At 35.0% G+C, this 16,455-nt stretch overlaps 2 protein-coding genes across 2 annotated transcripts; both read left to right on the forward strand.

Annotated features, from left to right (window-relative positions):
* Positions 1-9,101: 9,101 nt before the first annotated feature.
* On the forward strand, positions 9,102-10,079 carry LOC139848420 (uncharacterized). The gene has a single exon (XM_071838158.1). The coding sequence runs from the start codon at positions 9,102-9,104 to the stop codon at positions 10,077-10,079; it is 978 nt and encodes a 325-aa protein (XP_071694259.1).
* A 2,312-nt stretch (positions 10,080-12,391) lies between these two features.
* LOC139848425 (uncharacterized mitochondrial protein AtMg00810-like) lies at positions 12,392-13,576 on the forward strand. Its single transcript, XM_071838162.1, has one exon. The coding sequence runs from the start codon at positions 12,392-12,394 to the stop codon at positions 13,574-13,576; it is 1,185 nt and encodes a 394-aa protein (XP_071694263.1).
* The last annotated feature ends 2,879 nt before the right edge of the window (positions 13,577-16,455 follow it).

The raw sequence follows: 16,455 nt of genomic DNA on the forward strand, positions 1-16,455 counted from the left end.
TATTGACTAGTCTTTAGAATTGAACCAAATGCATTAAAGTGACTAACTAAGTCTTGACTAAACTGAGATTTCCCAAAATATTAATCAAGACACTTCTCCAAGAATGTTAGGTTTACCACTATTGGAGTGTTATGTCACTTTCACACAATAAAACCAAATCTCACACACTTAATGCATATAGTACTTGTATAGGATGTTTGGTTTCTTTTGCAGGTGCTAAAAGGAGTAAAGGTGCCAAAATGTGGTGTTCAAATTTGAGTCAAACGGCTATACAACGGATACCAATTTTGGACTGGAGCATGCACGGTTGAACCACGGTCGACCGTGCTGGCAACCGTGTGTCAACGGCTATTTTTTGAATCCCACTATAAAAGGCAAGCAATAAAGAGCATTTGAAGCTGACCCTCTTGCATATTTCAAAGGCTTATTTTCAGAGATCACAAGGGCTCTAATTGCTACTCAAATGTGATCAGCAAGAGAAGATTCTATGATCTTATAGATATAGAATTTGGTTGTTGTAAACTTACTAATCAAAATCATTAATCTTGTGAGTTTACTTAGTGTAATGTATATCACATTATTGTCTTAGGATCATCATTGCAAAGTGTATAAGTCTTGTAACTTCAATTAGTGCAAGCATAGGCTAGCTTAGTGATCTACTGTAAGATCCTGAATTTTTGTGCGTCAGAAAATGTTCCTAAGAGTGTCAATAAATGTGTGCAGCAGGAAGTGCCACTAAAAGTAAACCTAACACTTTTGCATTTTCAAATTTTACATCATAATCAGAATCAGAATCAGTCAATTTCAGTCCCTGAACTTCAGAATCAGAAAAACAGGCTGACTTCATTTCCAGTTATAGTGCGCGGCGCGCACTTATTTGCGTGGCGCGCAAAATGAGCTGACAGACCCATTCGTTATTTTTAATAAATTAAAGGGGCATTTGGGTCTTTTCACGTAAGGGTCAGTTTTGAGCCATAAAACTGATCCATTGATCAACCTTATCCTCATTTCACACTCACAAACTCTCTCATCTTCAAACCCTAGAGAGAGGAAGAGTTTTTAGAGAGGGAAAGCTCCATTTGGAGAAGAAGGAGGTTGATTCGGGTTAAGGTGCAAGAGGCAAGGTTGTTCATCTTGTCAACGGCAACATTTTGGTGGTATTGGTAAGTCTCAACTCCGAATTTTATTTTGTTGATTTGATATTCAAGTTGGGGTTTGAGCTTGTTTAGTTGTAAAACCCGTTTAGATGACGAAGTGGGTTTATTGTGACTAGTTATTTTGATACTTGACGGGTTTTGGGTTGGTTGACGATTTGACCATGATTAGGCTTTGATTTTTGGGTGTAATCACTTAGTTTAGTGATTATGGAAGTATTGGAACCCATTTGGGTATGTTTGAAAGACTAGTTTTGAATTGGGTCAAAATTAGGGTTTATGTGTCAAATTGGGTAAGTTAAGTGTTTAACACTTGTGATTTGGTTTAATTGGTGTATTAGGGCCATTTTCACTTGTGTTAGTGATTTTTGATTAGTTTGGGCATTTTTGGGACTTATGTCAAAATGGGTGAATTGAATTAGGTCAAATTTGGTAATGACACTAATTTTGAATTTAATGGATGTTAAACGCTTTTGTTAAGTGTTAAATGACGTTTTTGAATGAAAGTAATCATGGGATGCGATTTTGGGTTAAAATGGTATTTTAACATAAGACAAACGTGATCAAACGCAAAATGGGTCAATATTACACGTGTTGGGATTTTTGGTGTAAATGGCGTTTGAAATAATTACTACCTAAGTAGTAATTTAGTGTTAATGCCTAAGTTGGTCTATTTGGTGTCAAGTATAATTTGAGGTTAAGTTATACTTGTTTGAATGAGTCAGAATTACCACCCATAGTGGTAATTGGTAAAGTCCATTTTAGGGGTCTAAATGGGCGGGTGGTTGGGAGCTTGACGAAAACCCTTGGTTTAGGGTGTTGGTGTAAATTCTCTTTTAGAGAATGTGTGTTTATGTGTATTGTACCTATATGTGTATTATAGGTAAAGGTTTGCTCGGTTGCGTTTGGAGGCGATTTACATACATGACTTATGAGCCCAACGATATATATATATATATATATATATACATATACATACTAGATTTATGAGCCCAACGCACGGGGACTCAGCCGCAAACATTAGTGGTTTTTAAACTTATATATAAAATAATGATATTATAGAAAAAATGTCAAAAGTACTGTTGTGGTTGAATTAGTAAAATATATTTTTTTGTAAAAACACACATTAATAAAACTTTGATAAATTATAGTTATACATAGATTTTAAGAGCACATGCGTTGCACGAAAGCTATAAAAAATAGTTTCCCTAACATAATTATGTCATTGTGTAAAGTACCCGGTATAGAAAACAATGTGGACAACACCAACATTGTTAATAATGAATCAGACTATTGGTAACAAATAATCCACTAAGGTCCATATATATTGGATAACCACTTTCTAATTGTAGTCGAAACTGCTTAGATTCAGTTTTTTTAATCAATTTAAAATTGAGCACTCATATAAAAAAACGACAAATAAGCAACAAATTACAAATGAAGTAGATAACAAAAAAATTGGTACCTTCATTTAGCATTTAAGACGTACATTTGATTGTTACTTTGTAATTGTATTCATTAATGTACTTTCTCTATGATAGTTAAAAATGAATATAGTTGAATTAAAACATGTGAAAGTTTATGGAAATTGTAATAAGAGAACTTGAATAAAAGACATAATTACATCACTAAAAGATAGCTATTTAAAACAATAATACACGATGTAATATTCATTATGAGTTGAATTTGAACATGCTTCAATAAGGTTCATATTTTTTATGTTAAGAGTCACTAACATTACATGTTATTCAGAGTCAAAGTTAAACTTTCATACTGTGTCATTTACTCTCGTACCGCAGCCATATATCTATGTGTTCTTTATGTAACTGCAAAAAACACATGTTTATATTAGTGAACCATCACCTTGACTCTTCTTTGACCTACAAGCACACACCAAACAACAACAAACCATTTTCCAAGCCACATGTTATAGAACAGAAAGTATTGTTCTCCCTTCACTTGATCAACCACCTATTATTTTGGTGAGCTTAAACATATAATTAGTACATATGTGATGATAAAAACCAATAGCTTCATAAGCATATGCTACAAACACCATTGCATCATCATTCTATTAAATATTAAGCATATTAATCATAATCATGTATGTGGATTATATCAGTAAGAAAGTAAGCCAAAAGAAATGGGTGTAATCAAACCTCCCCCTACTTGAAAAGAATATCACTGTTGGTCCGATTAAGGATCATAAACAATCATATTCGAGCAAAATCAAAGACGGAAGAGATAAACAAGATGAATCAAACATAAATCAATATTATTAATATAAACGTTACACTTACAATTGATTTAAACGGAGAAATATCGGTTGGCTAGGGGAGATCGAGCATGATCTCCCCTATGCACGGGAATCATCAAAACGGCTCTTCCAAATTAGAGTTCTAGCCTGACTCCAATTAGGGTTCTACTCTCTTAACCCTAAATCGCATGTAAAACTGATATATATATATATATATATATATATATATATATATATATATATATATATATATATATATATATATATATATATATATATATATATAGACGACCTAGAGTTAGGTAACCCTAATGGGCCTAACAATATGAATGACCCAACAGTCGGCCCAACAGTCACATATGCTCCTGTAACTGATCACTTTCACGCGTGTAATACATCCAGGTGTACAATGTAAGAATAAATGTTATTCGCACGGCCATACAAAATATGCATCAACAATCACCACCATCGCAATAACATCATACATACACCAAATTCAGTAACTAAGTTATAAGTAACAAAATTAAATAAATTTAACCAATACATTGTTACCATTGAAATATTAAGATAAGCTAATAACAATATCTACCTAAATCTGCTATAACTATCATTGTTTTATTACTATATGCATAACATAAATATCAAATTTTGGAATTAAATATAAATCATCTTAATCATAACCATGTATTTGGACTATATAACTGATCCTAGATGAGAAGACGATCAATTGCATCAAAATCAAAAAAGTAATCATAAACAAAGTAATAAAATAAAAAGGGTATACAAACAAACCTCCAAATCCATAAGGATAAGTTCAATAATCTTCTATTTTTGTCATAACCATTCTGAACTCATATTCGAATCAGCCTTCACCCTGACTGCAAGTTTACTCTTGATGGATACATGTATTTAATAAACAATTAAGCAAATATAACACAAAATGATGTAGAATGCGAGAATAAGTAAAAAAAATTAGAGTATATCATGTTACCAAACCGTAATCGATTTATAGTCTTAATTATATTCAAAAATATTTATAACCATCAATAGAGAATTACTTTTTTTTTTTTTGAAAAGCAAGAAAATTTTATTGATAAGAAAATGATACAAAGAGGATTACAATATGAGTAACACTAATTTGAGCGAAACTCGAGGACCTATACTAGATATAAAGTAAGAAACTAACAAGATGTAGAATACCCTAATTTCGGAGCAATATTATCAAACTTAACATCAATCACCATTACCCTCATCATCTACTAATACATAAAAAGGATTGTTTGTTTCAATTCTATCTTTGGAATATGTCTTATTATTACCTTCACCATCAATGCCCTTACCTTTATCTCTTTTCCTTAAAACATTATGATTTCGACTTTTCTGGGACTCCACATTCCAATCTGTTTCCTCCACAGCAATATTGTCTTTAATACCATAATTATTCTTAACTGCATTTTGCTTGATACCTTTTGCTTCTGTTGACTGCCATTGACTTTTATTATTATCAAAATTCAACTTATGAAATACCCTTCCTTTCTTACCAACAACTTTAGAGCCGTCCTCAACACACTGGTTATTTAAATCAACTGTTTCACCATCATTGTTGATTTTCAAATCGTCTTTTAACACTTGTGCAGATACTTCATCTTCTGTTTTAGGCCTAATTTTACAAGTATTAAAAGAGTGCCCAAACACTTTGCAATGAGTGCATAAAGGCGGTTTCCATTGATAAGTCACCTCAAGTTTACCCACTTTGGCTGGAAAAGAACCAATCACAGGATAGGAAAATTCGACAAAGCTAGGAAGGTCATCAGCTGCATTGACTTCAGTCAAAACTCTAGCAAAACCTAGTCTTCCACTTTTACTCAAACATCTCTCTGAAGTAACTTTGTCCATCAACATAGGCCTACCAATACCACTAACAAGTTTACCTATACTTCTGCCACTCCATAGTTCAATGGGTATATTGTGAATGCAAATCCAAATTGGAACTTTTTCAGGTTCAATTTTTTCAAGCCAAACCCCAGGTTCCCACTGATTCACGAAAAAAGGAACATTATTAACTAACCATGGACCACTCTCAAGAACCTCCTTCATACCCTTTTCATTTTTAAATTTGCATAAATAAAATCCTGCAGCTGTTTTGACGATTTCTTTAAGGTCATACCTCCGCCACATTCTCCTTAGATGGGCATTAACAACCCTATAATCCATAGAAGTTCCAATAAAATACCCATATAATTGAAGAGAAAATGCACTACCGCCCTTCTTAACCTCCTCAGCGGAGAAAACTACTCTCTTTTGACCATTAGACATTAACACAGGAGGAATGAACTCCATTTTTAATTCTTCTTCATCTTTGTTTTGTTTTAAGAAGTCGGCAAAAGTGATGTTTGGATTTACCCATGCTCTTGGGGTTTTAGTATTTGTATTGCCTTGCCCATCACTAGTCTCTACCCCTTCCATTTTTGAAGATTTAATCCCAGAGACAACATTATCTTTATCACCACTATTATTATCCTGCGTATTCATTAATGTTACATTGCCACCCAATGTAAATTGGGAGAAATCATCAGGAACAACAATTGACTCTCTAAAACCATCATTCTTAAATAACTTAACAGCATTCTCAGCAGCAGCCACTAGGTTTACATCAACCTCATTATAACTACCATCTTTTGAACTCTTAAAGAATACAACAGGACTAGCAGAAACAGTCGGTTTAGCAACATCAATAGTTTCACCAATAGATTTAGCAATAATATCATCGTTACTAACTACAATATCATCAATAGAATGATCAGTTACAGCAGAATTCTTACCATACTCACCTTTCTTCCTGTTACCCTTGCGTTTTTTAATTACTTCAGGGAGTATTTTTTCATTAGCAGGAATAGAAGAATCACCAGCATAAGGAACAAATTGAGCACTATTCTTTTCTTTAGACGGACCATCCCCAACATCAATCAGCTGGTTCGCTTTACGCTTCCTCTTTCTAGAACTATAGGTTTTCAGAACCATCCCCTCTGAATCACGATTATCCTTCCCAGGTTGTTCAATTGGCACATCTCCCTCGTTCTTATTTGGCTGATCAATTTCATCTACCATCAGATTGGAACGTACGACATCATCCATAATCTGAGATGAACGATCCCCATCAGAATCAGATGAAGACACTTCTCCACTTTTAGAAGCCGCATCCGCTGTTCCACGACTAACCGATTGGTTTCGCAAAACCCTAGTAGCAGTCGCTGTTATATCTTGGTACTTTTTCTTCTTCTTGGACACCATGATACACGATTACTCTTAAAGATAAAAAATTATACTGTACCTTAAGTGAATGAAGATTGTAACTTCGCAAGTGATCTTGAACAGCAAATTCAAATCGCCTTCTTGAAATATCACAGTTGAAGAACCGTAAACTCGAACAGCAGTGACTTGATTTACTCCCAAAATTAAAGATCGGATGAATTCAATTCTTTAACTAAAAAACCCTAAAATCGTGAAACCCCTAAATTTTGGAAGAACTCAAACCGATTGATTTACATGTAGATGAAGCAAACGATTACAGAACAAGCAATAAGGATTCTTCAAGTAGGAAATTACAGATCAAAGGGATCGATTAAAGTTTGATGCTAGAGATCGCACAGAGAGAGAGAAAATTTCATATGAATATGAACATGATCATGTCCCTCTACCAGCTGAGCTATATCCATTTATTTTCTTTATTCATTCAATAGAGAATTACTGTGATAGAGATATTTGAGATTCGATTTTATCTCCCAAAACGTAATGATCACTCATCATTTGAAATCATTTTGTAAACCTATTAAGTAATTCACATATTTAGATATGTAAGGAAACAAAAATACATGACTCGTTTAGACACCTCACATTTTTGGCCTTTTTACCCAACCCGCCCATTTTCCACCCCCAATTAAGTTTACTAAAAAAACACAAACAAACAGATGTAATCATCGATTTGTCCATCAACGAAATCTATGTAGATGAATATCAAATGTACCGAGCTTCCAATTCTTGAATATTCTTCTTTTAATCTGTACACTAACTAATCGCTTCACCAAAAGGTTCCCTGTTAATACAGGGGTCAAGAACCTGTATATTAAGACAGAAATCAGATAGTTGATAGTTAACATATTAATTTACAATCACGTCAATAGTCTAAGAAGAATTTAGAGGTGCCAATTATGACCCATTCACTTATAAATGGGTAAACTTGGATTGTATTTATTTCAAACACAACAAATAATTAAATTCAGCTCATAAGGGTAATGCTCTTTCTACCCATACCAGAAGTGACCCACTTCAAACTGACCCTGTTCTGAAGCATTACAAAACCCACCCAACCCAACCGTATTGCAACCTTCAAAAAATGGACAGAAGGTTTTTAAATATAAGAACCTTTGAGGTCCGTAGTATCAGAAAAGAATATAGGTTCATATATTTGGCAGTAACAGCTGTCGCAAGACAATGATTGCTTTGAATGCCACTGATAGTTATTAAGAGTATGCTCCTTATGCAACTGCATATGCCAACGACCAACCATCCATCCACGCCGTACGCTTTCAGCACAAGTTTCATTAGCCATCATGAAAAAGTGTTGATTATTTCAGTCTAGCCGCATTCCTGTAAATATTTTGGAATACATGCTTTATATCGGGTCCCTGTAAAAAGATAATATGATCATGAGCAAAAGTAAAAACATGTATCGGAAATAAAAAGGGAATAGTGAGGAGACAAAGACAGCCCGGGAATCTCAACAATTAAAGTTAAGAAATAAATTACCAGTAAAATTAAAAGTCATGTAAGTTTTACATTTTCTTGCAACCACATCTTGTATCACTAAAACCCATTTTCACAGCAGCCCGAATCTTACACCACCTTCATCGAATGACCTTCATCGAAAGACCCGTTCCTTCATAAATGGATATTAAGACTTTCAGAGGAACATCATACTTATAGTTTCATATTGATGGCACAACATTAAAATCAAAATCATAAGCTACCTGACCCGAAAACATACCTGAGACCGAGCCCGATCTACTGACTTCACCAGTTTGATTTGTTACCAAAATCTTTCATAATAAAGATGACAATGGTTTACTGCAGAGTCAACAAAGTCAACGCTGCAGATGCTGAGGTCAACTCTGCAGATGCTGCACAAACTCAAAGTGTGATCAATACCATTGCCAGGCAACATACTAGAAGGCGTAGATACTATACACATCATTTATAAGTTATTCATAGTTGTTAGAAGTTAGTTAGAGGTAGTTACTCTTAGTTTGTTACTAGTAGTGCAACTATATATAGGCCACAGTATCATCATTGTAATTCAGTTGTTCATAATACAATTCAATGTTGATCAATTCAACTTTACTTTTATGGTATCAGGGCGAATCATCAATTGATTCAATGATCCGCCATTAATTCCGGTGACCTGAATCATCTCCGATCACTGTTCTCTCAAATTCCGGTGACCTGATCCATTTTCCGGTGACCTAATTTCACCAAATTTTCTGATTTACTCGTTCTTTCTTCCTCAATCAAATCATCATCTCAGATCAGTTCACATTCATCTTTCTCAATCAAATTATCACCTCAGATCAACTGAACTCCAAACTCTCGATCATCAATTTCGTCTGAAAAAAACCAAAACCTAATTTCTCAGAATGTCAATCAACTCCACTCCAAATCAAACTAACAACGAAGATACTAATTCACCTAATCATCCATTATTCCTCCATCAACATGATCATCCAGGCTTGATCTTAATCACGAAGAAGCTAACTAGATCAGAGAATTACACCACCTGGAGGAGATCGATGACTATTGCCCTAAATGCTAAAAATAAGCTTCAAATTGTGACTGGAGACTATGCAGAACCTGATGCAAATTCAAGAAACAAAGCACCGTGGGACAGAACAAATGATATGATCATCTCTTGGATTCTAAACACCATAACTGAACAGATAGGTAATTCTATAAGCTTTGTGAACTCTGCTGCTGCTCTATGGAAAGAATTACAGGAAAACTACTCTCAACTTGATGGCCACAGGATATACCAGCTATCAAATGAAATAACTCAATTGAAACAAACTGATTGTACAGTGGAGGTGTATTACCAAAAACTCAAAGGTTTCTGGGATGAATTAGATGCCCTAGAATCACCTTATGTCTGCACATGCCAATGCACTTGTGAAAATGGTAGGACTAATGGAGAGAGAGATCAAAGAAAACGCCTCATGCAGTTTTTAATGGGATTGGATGAATGTTATGCCAATATTAGGGGACAACTACTATTGATGCAGCCACTACCAACAGTTGCTAAAGCCTATGGGATGATTAGGCAAGAGGAAAAGCAAAGAGAGGTCAACTCCATTAAGACATCCAACTCAATAGCTCTTTCAAGCTACTCCAGCAACAGGAATTATAACTCAAATGGGAACAGATGGAATACAAACAAGACAACTGGCACATATGAGAGGAGAAGTCCATTCAAAAAGGGGATTTCCTGTGGAAATTGTGGTCTTGAAGGTCACAACAAGGAAGAATGTTACAAGATTGTGGGTACCCTGCAGGGCATCCACTACATGGGAAATACAAACCTTCATCAAAACCACAATATACCAAAGCTGCTAACTCAATGACTGCAAACACAAATGGCACTGTTAACTCAATGACTGCAAATGCAAATGCTACTAGTGGATCTGCAGATATGGCAATGAATGCTAGGATGGATCAACTTCAGAACCAGCTGAATCAAGTTATCTTGATGATGCAGACTTCACAATCCTCAACACCAAATGAAATGCCTTCAACTTCTGCAGGTAATCACAAAACCATAGCATCTCATATCTCTGTGCAGCAATACAGGTTTATAGCTAATGTGATTTCTCATTTGCCAAATGCTTGGGTTGTTGATAGTGGTGCCACAGACCATGTTTCCACCTCTCTATCCTATATGCACAATATTCAAAACTGCAGCACACCTATCTATGTCACCTTACCCAATGGTCATAACACCAAAGTAACAAAATGTGGATCTGTTGCAATCAATCCTAATATTACTCTACATGATGTCTACTTCATTTCAAGCTTCTCTTACAACTTACTATCTGTTAGCAAGATGTCCAATCATATACCACTCTCTGTTTTATTTACTCCTTTATCATGCTATTTTTAGGACCACAACAAGAGGATTGCTCATGGCACCCTCTGTAATGGTCTATATGTCATCCAACAAACATCAAGTTCATCTCCTCATCCCATCAATCAAGCTACTTCATCTCAATCCACCTCAACAACTGCTCTGCTGTGGCATTCAAGATTGGGCCACTCCTCTTTCAATGTACTTAAATAAATAAAAACAATTTCTGATGTAATAAAGTGTAATGACTTTCAAGTTCACAACTGTAATGTTTGTCTATTAGCTAAACAACATGCTTTACCCTTTCCCATTAGTCAATCACATGCTAACCTTCCTTTTGATCTTTTACATATAGATGTATGGGGTCCCTACAAATATTCAACCATGAACAAATGTAAATATTTCCTAACCATAGTAGATGATTACTCTAGGGCAACATGGACTTTCATCATTCCAAGTAAACAACATGTCACCACCCACATTAAGTCTTTTCACACATACATTAAAAATCATTTCAACATTTCCATTAAGACCATCAGATCTGACAATGGATCTGAATTCATGAATCAACCTCTCACAGATTTCTTCAAATCACATGGCATTATACATCAGTCCTCTTGTCCCTATACACCCCAACAAAATGCTAGGGTAGAAAGGAAGCACAAACAATTACTTGAAATAGCACGTGCCATAAGATTCTAATCACATATCCCAATTCACCTATGGGGCTATTGCATACTAGCTGCCACATATATCATTAACAGACTACCATCCAAACCTATAAACAATCTAAGTCCCTATGAACTACTCTACAAAACCCCACCTGATCTGTCAAATCTCAAAGTCATTGGATGCCAAGCAAATGTTCATACACTTCCATTGGATAAATTCAAACCCAGATCTATACCCTCTGTCCTACTTGGATATTCAACAACTCAAAAAGGTTATCTCTTATATGACCTGCAAAATCACAAGATCCTCACAAGTAGACATGTAACCTTTAATGAGCACATCTTTTCATTTAAACAACAAACCACCAGAGCTACCACACCATCAATGCCTTATGAAATCTATACAACACACCCAAATCTTAACCCTGAATTAAATCAACAAAGTCAAGATTCCACCACACCCCCATCTCCACCATCATCTATCCCATCTCCTGCACAACCTACATCTATTCTTAATTCAGACTCAAGCCAAACCTCCTCAATACCTTCTACTCCCTCTCCTCACTCATCTCCTACAAACCACATTCCACAACAACTAAGGAAATCCACCAGAACTAACAACATTCCACAGAAATTTAAGGATTATCATCACTCAATTCCTACTGTTAACTCAATCTCAAAATTTCACTACTCAAGATACATCAACTATTCAAACATCAAAACTCCAACCACCAGACACCTCATCCAATCAATTAACACCACTGTGGAACCACAATCATATGCTCAGGCATGCACAAATGAGAAATGGTCAGAAGCTATGGACAAAGAAATCCAAGCACTTAAAGAAAATAAAACTTGGATAATTACTACTCTTCCTCCCAACAAAAAGGCAATTGACTGCAAATGGGTATTCAAAGTTAAACTCAAGGCAGATGGCACCATAGAGAGATATAAAGCAAGACTAGTAGCCAAAGGTTTTACTCAAAAGGAGGGGATAGATTACAATGAAACCTTTGCTCCAGTAGCAAAGATGGTTACTGTCAGAGTTCTGTTATCCATTGCTGCCCATCATCAATGGCATGTAGCTTAACTAGACATTAACAATGCATTTCTGCATGAAGACCTTAATGAAGAGGTCTACATGACCTTACCACAGGGCTACAAGCACAATCAAGCTCCAAATTCTGTTTGTAGGCTTCTCAAATCTCTTTATGGTTTAAAGCAGGCCAATAGGCAATGGTTTACCAAGCTCACCAGCTATCTACTCACCCAAGGTTTTTGTCAAAGCTATGCAGATACCTCACTATTAACATTCGCCAAAGACTCCATTTTTCTGGCCATAGTCATCTATGTAGATGATCTCCTCATCACAGGAAACAATGAATCCCTCATCTCAACACTAAAAGACAACCTGCATAAAACATTCAGCATCAAAGACCTTGGTAACACCAACTATTATCTTGGCATTGAGTTTCTAAGAACAAAAGAAGGCATCACAATGTCTCAAAGAAAGTATGCCTTGGAACTTCTCAACACTGCTGGCATCCTTGATCAGAAACCCTCAAATGTTCCCATAGATCCTAACATCAAACTATCAGCAGATGAAGGTGAATTTTTGGATGATGCTTCTCTTTATAGAACCCTGGTAGGAAAACTCATTTATTTGACAATTACAAGGCCTGATCTCTCCTATGCAGCTCAAGCTCTCAGTCAGTTTAGTCAAAATCCAAGAACAAGTCACCTCACAGCTTTGTACAAAGTCCTAAGATACATCAAATTTTCACCGGGTCAAGGGTTACATTTTCCTCATCATAATACTCTTACCTTGTCAGCCTTTTGTGACAGTGACTGGGCAAACTGTCCCACATCCAGGAGATCCATTACTGGTTACTGCATCTTCTTAGGCTCTTGTCTCATTTCCTGGCAGTCTAAGAAACAAAAAGTGGTGTCCAGATCCTCCACAGAGGCTGAATATAGGGCACTTGCAGACTGCACTTGTGAATTAACCTGGTTAAAAAGTCTACTTCATGATTTTCAAGTCCCTTGTCAACAACCTATTCCTATTTACTGTGATAATGCTTCTGCAATTGCATTAGCATCCAACCCAATTCAACATGCTCGCACTAAACATATTGAGATTGATTGTCACTTTGTTAGAGACAAAATGAAGGCTGGTCAAATTTCTACAATTTTCATTCCTTCATCTCAACAGGTTGCAGATGTTCTTACTAAAGGATTAAGTAAAACTCCACACCACAAATGTATTTCCAAGTTTGGCATTTGTGATCCCTACACAATGCCAACTTGCGGGGGGATAATGGTATAAACTGCAGAGTCAACAAAGTCAACGCTGCAGATGCTGAGGTCAACTCTGCAGATGCTGCACAAACTCAAAGTGTGATCAATACCATTGCCAGGCAACATACTAGAAGGCGTAGATACTATACACATCATTTACACTGTATATAAGTTATTCATAGTTGTTAGAAGTTAGTTAGAGGTAGTTACTCTTAGTTTGTTACTAGTAGTGCAACTATATATAGGCCACAGTATCATCATTGTAATTCAGTTGTTCATAATACAATTCAATGTTGATCAATTCAACTTTACTTTTAGAAGCGGGCTCACTTAATTGAGTAAATTCATCATTAAGCACCTAAGAATAGTTAAATGAAAACTTGAATAATAGCATGAAAAACAATATGTATCCACAACTAATGTGTATATATTATGTTTATAAATATGCAAGAAAGAAGACACACCAAGTCAAATCTCAGCAGCTGATCATGTTTAGAAAGTTTATATTTTCTTGAGTGCACATATTTTAAAATTTTCAACTTAATTCATGTCAAGCTTTTACACACATTATTGGTTTCTCACTATGAAGTCCTAACTATTATAAGGGTATTTTTGGTTTCATCCATTTCCATCTGACTTCTGAACGGTTTTTTTTCATCGACACCATTAAAAACAGAAAAAGGAACCAACATTATTTAAACATAAAAAAGAACCAACATTATATAAACTGTATCAAATTAGGTACTGAAACTGAAAAAGATTATCGAGATTACAGAGCTATGAGAATCGTACCTGGAAAGTTTTTAATGCATCATTAAGATAAAGCCCCCAATAAGCTTTTATCCGCTTGCACACTCTTCCCCTAATCATCAGCTTTTAATCTCATTTGTCCCATTGCCGGAAGTGCCTTACCCGCCCATGTAACTTTATTTAGATTTAGTATTAGTAGATCCAACATCTGAAGATAATTAACACTTACTACATTTAGCAGACTCTTTAGTAATATAACTATAACAATTATTATATAAATGAGATAGCCTTTATCAGAATACTAAAAATGAGATATTATAGTTGCATAAAAGTTAACATATAAATTATAAATAAAGATATTAAAAAAGTTGACATCAATATACTTACTGAGATATAAATGCTGCAATTGTGTCTACTTCTTGATCAGTGAAGATTCAACAATGAAATTTGACATCACACATACCAAAATCAACGGCCCAAGTCTTGGTTAAGTATCTTCACCAAATTATTATTATGTTTATAAAATTCTTGAACACAAAATGGGCATAAAAATTGGTTATAACTGAAAACATTTCTTTAATGCAAATTTAATGAAGAATTTGAATTGAATGTTGTCCGCCTAACCTTGTCACGGGCCTCCAAGATGTATGCTGACTCAGCGTAACTACAGAAACTGATCCAGTGCCTGACAAAACGCATTAAGCTCTTATTTTCGTTGTGAAAATAGATGTATCTTTTCGGCAACATCCTGCATCGTTATATTTTCAGTCGTCATTCACCAATTTTAGGTTTAAATTTGTCAATTCACATTTTTATGTGTGGGAAAATTTTGACTGAATGAGATAAAAAACTATCACATACCTCTACGGCTGATACGTGGATGGTATGAGTATTAAAAGCCGATCCTGCTGAATTACTCATCCATTCACCTAAAAAAAAAAAAAATAAATAAATAAAAAAAAACTTTAACGACTCACTACGCATAAGATGATAATCCTAAAAACTCCACAGGCGATTACTCATAGTTTACCCAAATTAATCCCGAATTTCTAGCTGCAAACAAAATTGGTTTTGAATCTTTGACCCTTAAACTCATTATCTTAAGTCTAATATTAACATACACAACTTTAGTTACTTCATCTATACTGTTCTTGATTCTTTTTGAACATCCTGAAATTCCACTCTTGCCACATATAATACACCACGGCAGTTAACACAAGTCTGTTACTTATTCTCCATATACTCTTTCTATAAGGGTAATTTAAAAGAGTAAGGATGATATCTTTTAATCTCACTTGCAGACTATATATTGTTCCATCATTTGTATATGTGATCATCGCCACATAGCCCAATCGTTCAGTAGTTTCAACAACCTTCCCAAATTAAGCATTGATCAGCTTCTAATATTAGTATTATCCTATTTAGATTTGTCCTTTCACAAAACCAAACGCCAAATAAGAATTTCAATAGTTAGCAAAGAACACTATCATAAATCAATAAAAAAGTGTATTAATGCCTATTTGTTGGAGTGGATAATTATCCACTAAGACATGTACCAACGGTAACGTCTTCCACTTCTTATGAAACGCGGAAATAGTAAGGAATGTCTTAACCTCTTAGGGCGTTTTTATTGTATACTTCTTTGCGAGGGTGGTTGAAGACAAAATGAGTGGGAGAACTTTTTTAAATAATACGGAGTAAGTGTTTTATTGGTGAGAATGGGATTCAAAAAAAAAAAAAAAAACACTTCAACATTCAGAGTCAGTCTTTCTAATAAAGTGTTGACGTGACGATGAATTGACAGTCAAGTTCTCATGTTCTTTAGTTCTTCAGTCATCGAATTTGAATGGTGTAATAAGTAATCAAACAATACATGATAGAATGACATACATAATCATTCATTACCTTGCACATTTATCACCCCCAATACCCTCAACCAAACACCCCTAAATAGTGTGGGGTTGAGATGGATCATACATACCTCTACATATCAGAGTACTTAACCACAAATTTGTACTATACGCAATAACTAATTTGCCTTTTATAAAGTTAACATCACATGATGAACTATCACAATGTTGAACTTGCAAGTTGCAACTGTCACAATTTCTCAAACATCTTATGGGCATTCGATATGATCCAAAATCAAGGTTTTTA

The sequence above is a fragment of the Rutidosis leptorrhynchoides genome, chromosome 1 (assembly GCF_046630445.1).
Source record: "Rutidosis leptorrhynchoides isolate AG116_Rl617_1_P2 chromosome 1, CSIRO_AGI_Rlap_v1, whole genome shotgun sequence".
NCBI classification, from domain to species: domain Eukaryota; kingdom Viridiplantae; phylum Streptophyta; class Magnoliopsida; order Asterales; family Asteraceae; genus Rutidosis; species Rutidosis leptorrhynchoides.

What these genes read in the sequence shown, in the direction of transcription:
- LOC139848420 (XM_071838158.1), top strand. Translation starts at nt 9,102, where the DNA reads ATGTCAATCAACTCCACTCCAAATCAAACTAACAACGAAGATACTAAT.
- LOC139848425 (XM_071838162.1), top strand. Translation starts at nt 12,392, where the DNA reads ATGACCTTACCACAGGGCTACAAGCACAATCAAGCTCCAAATTCTGTT.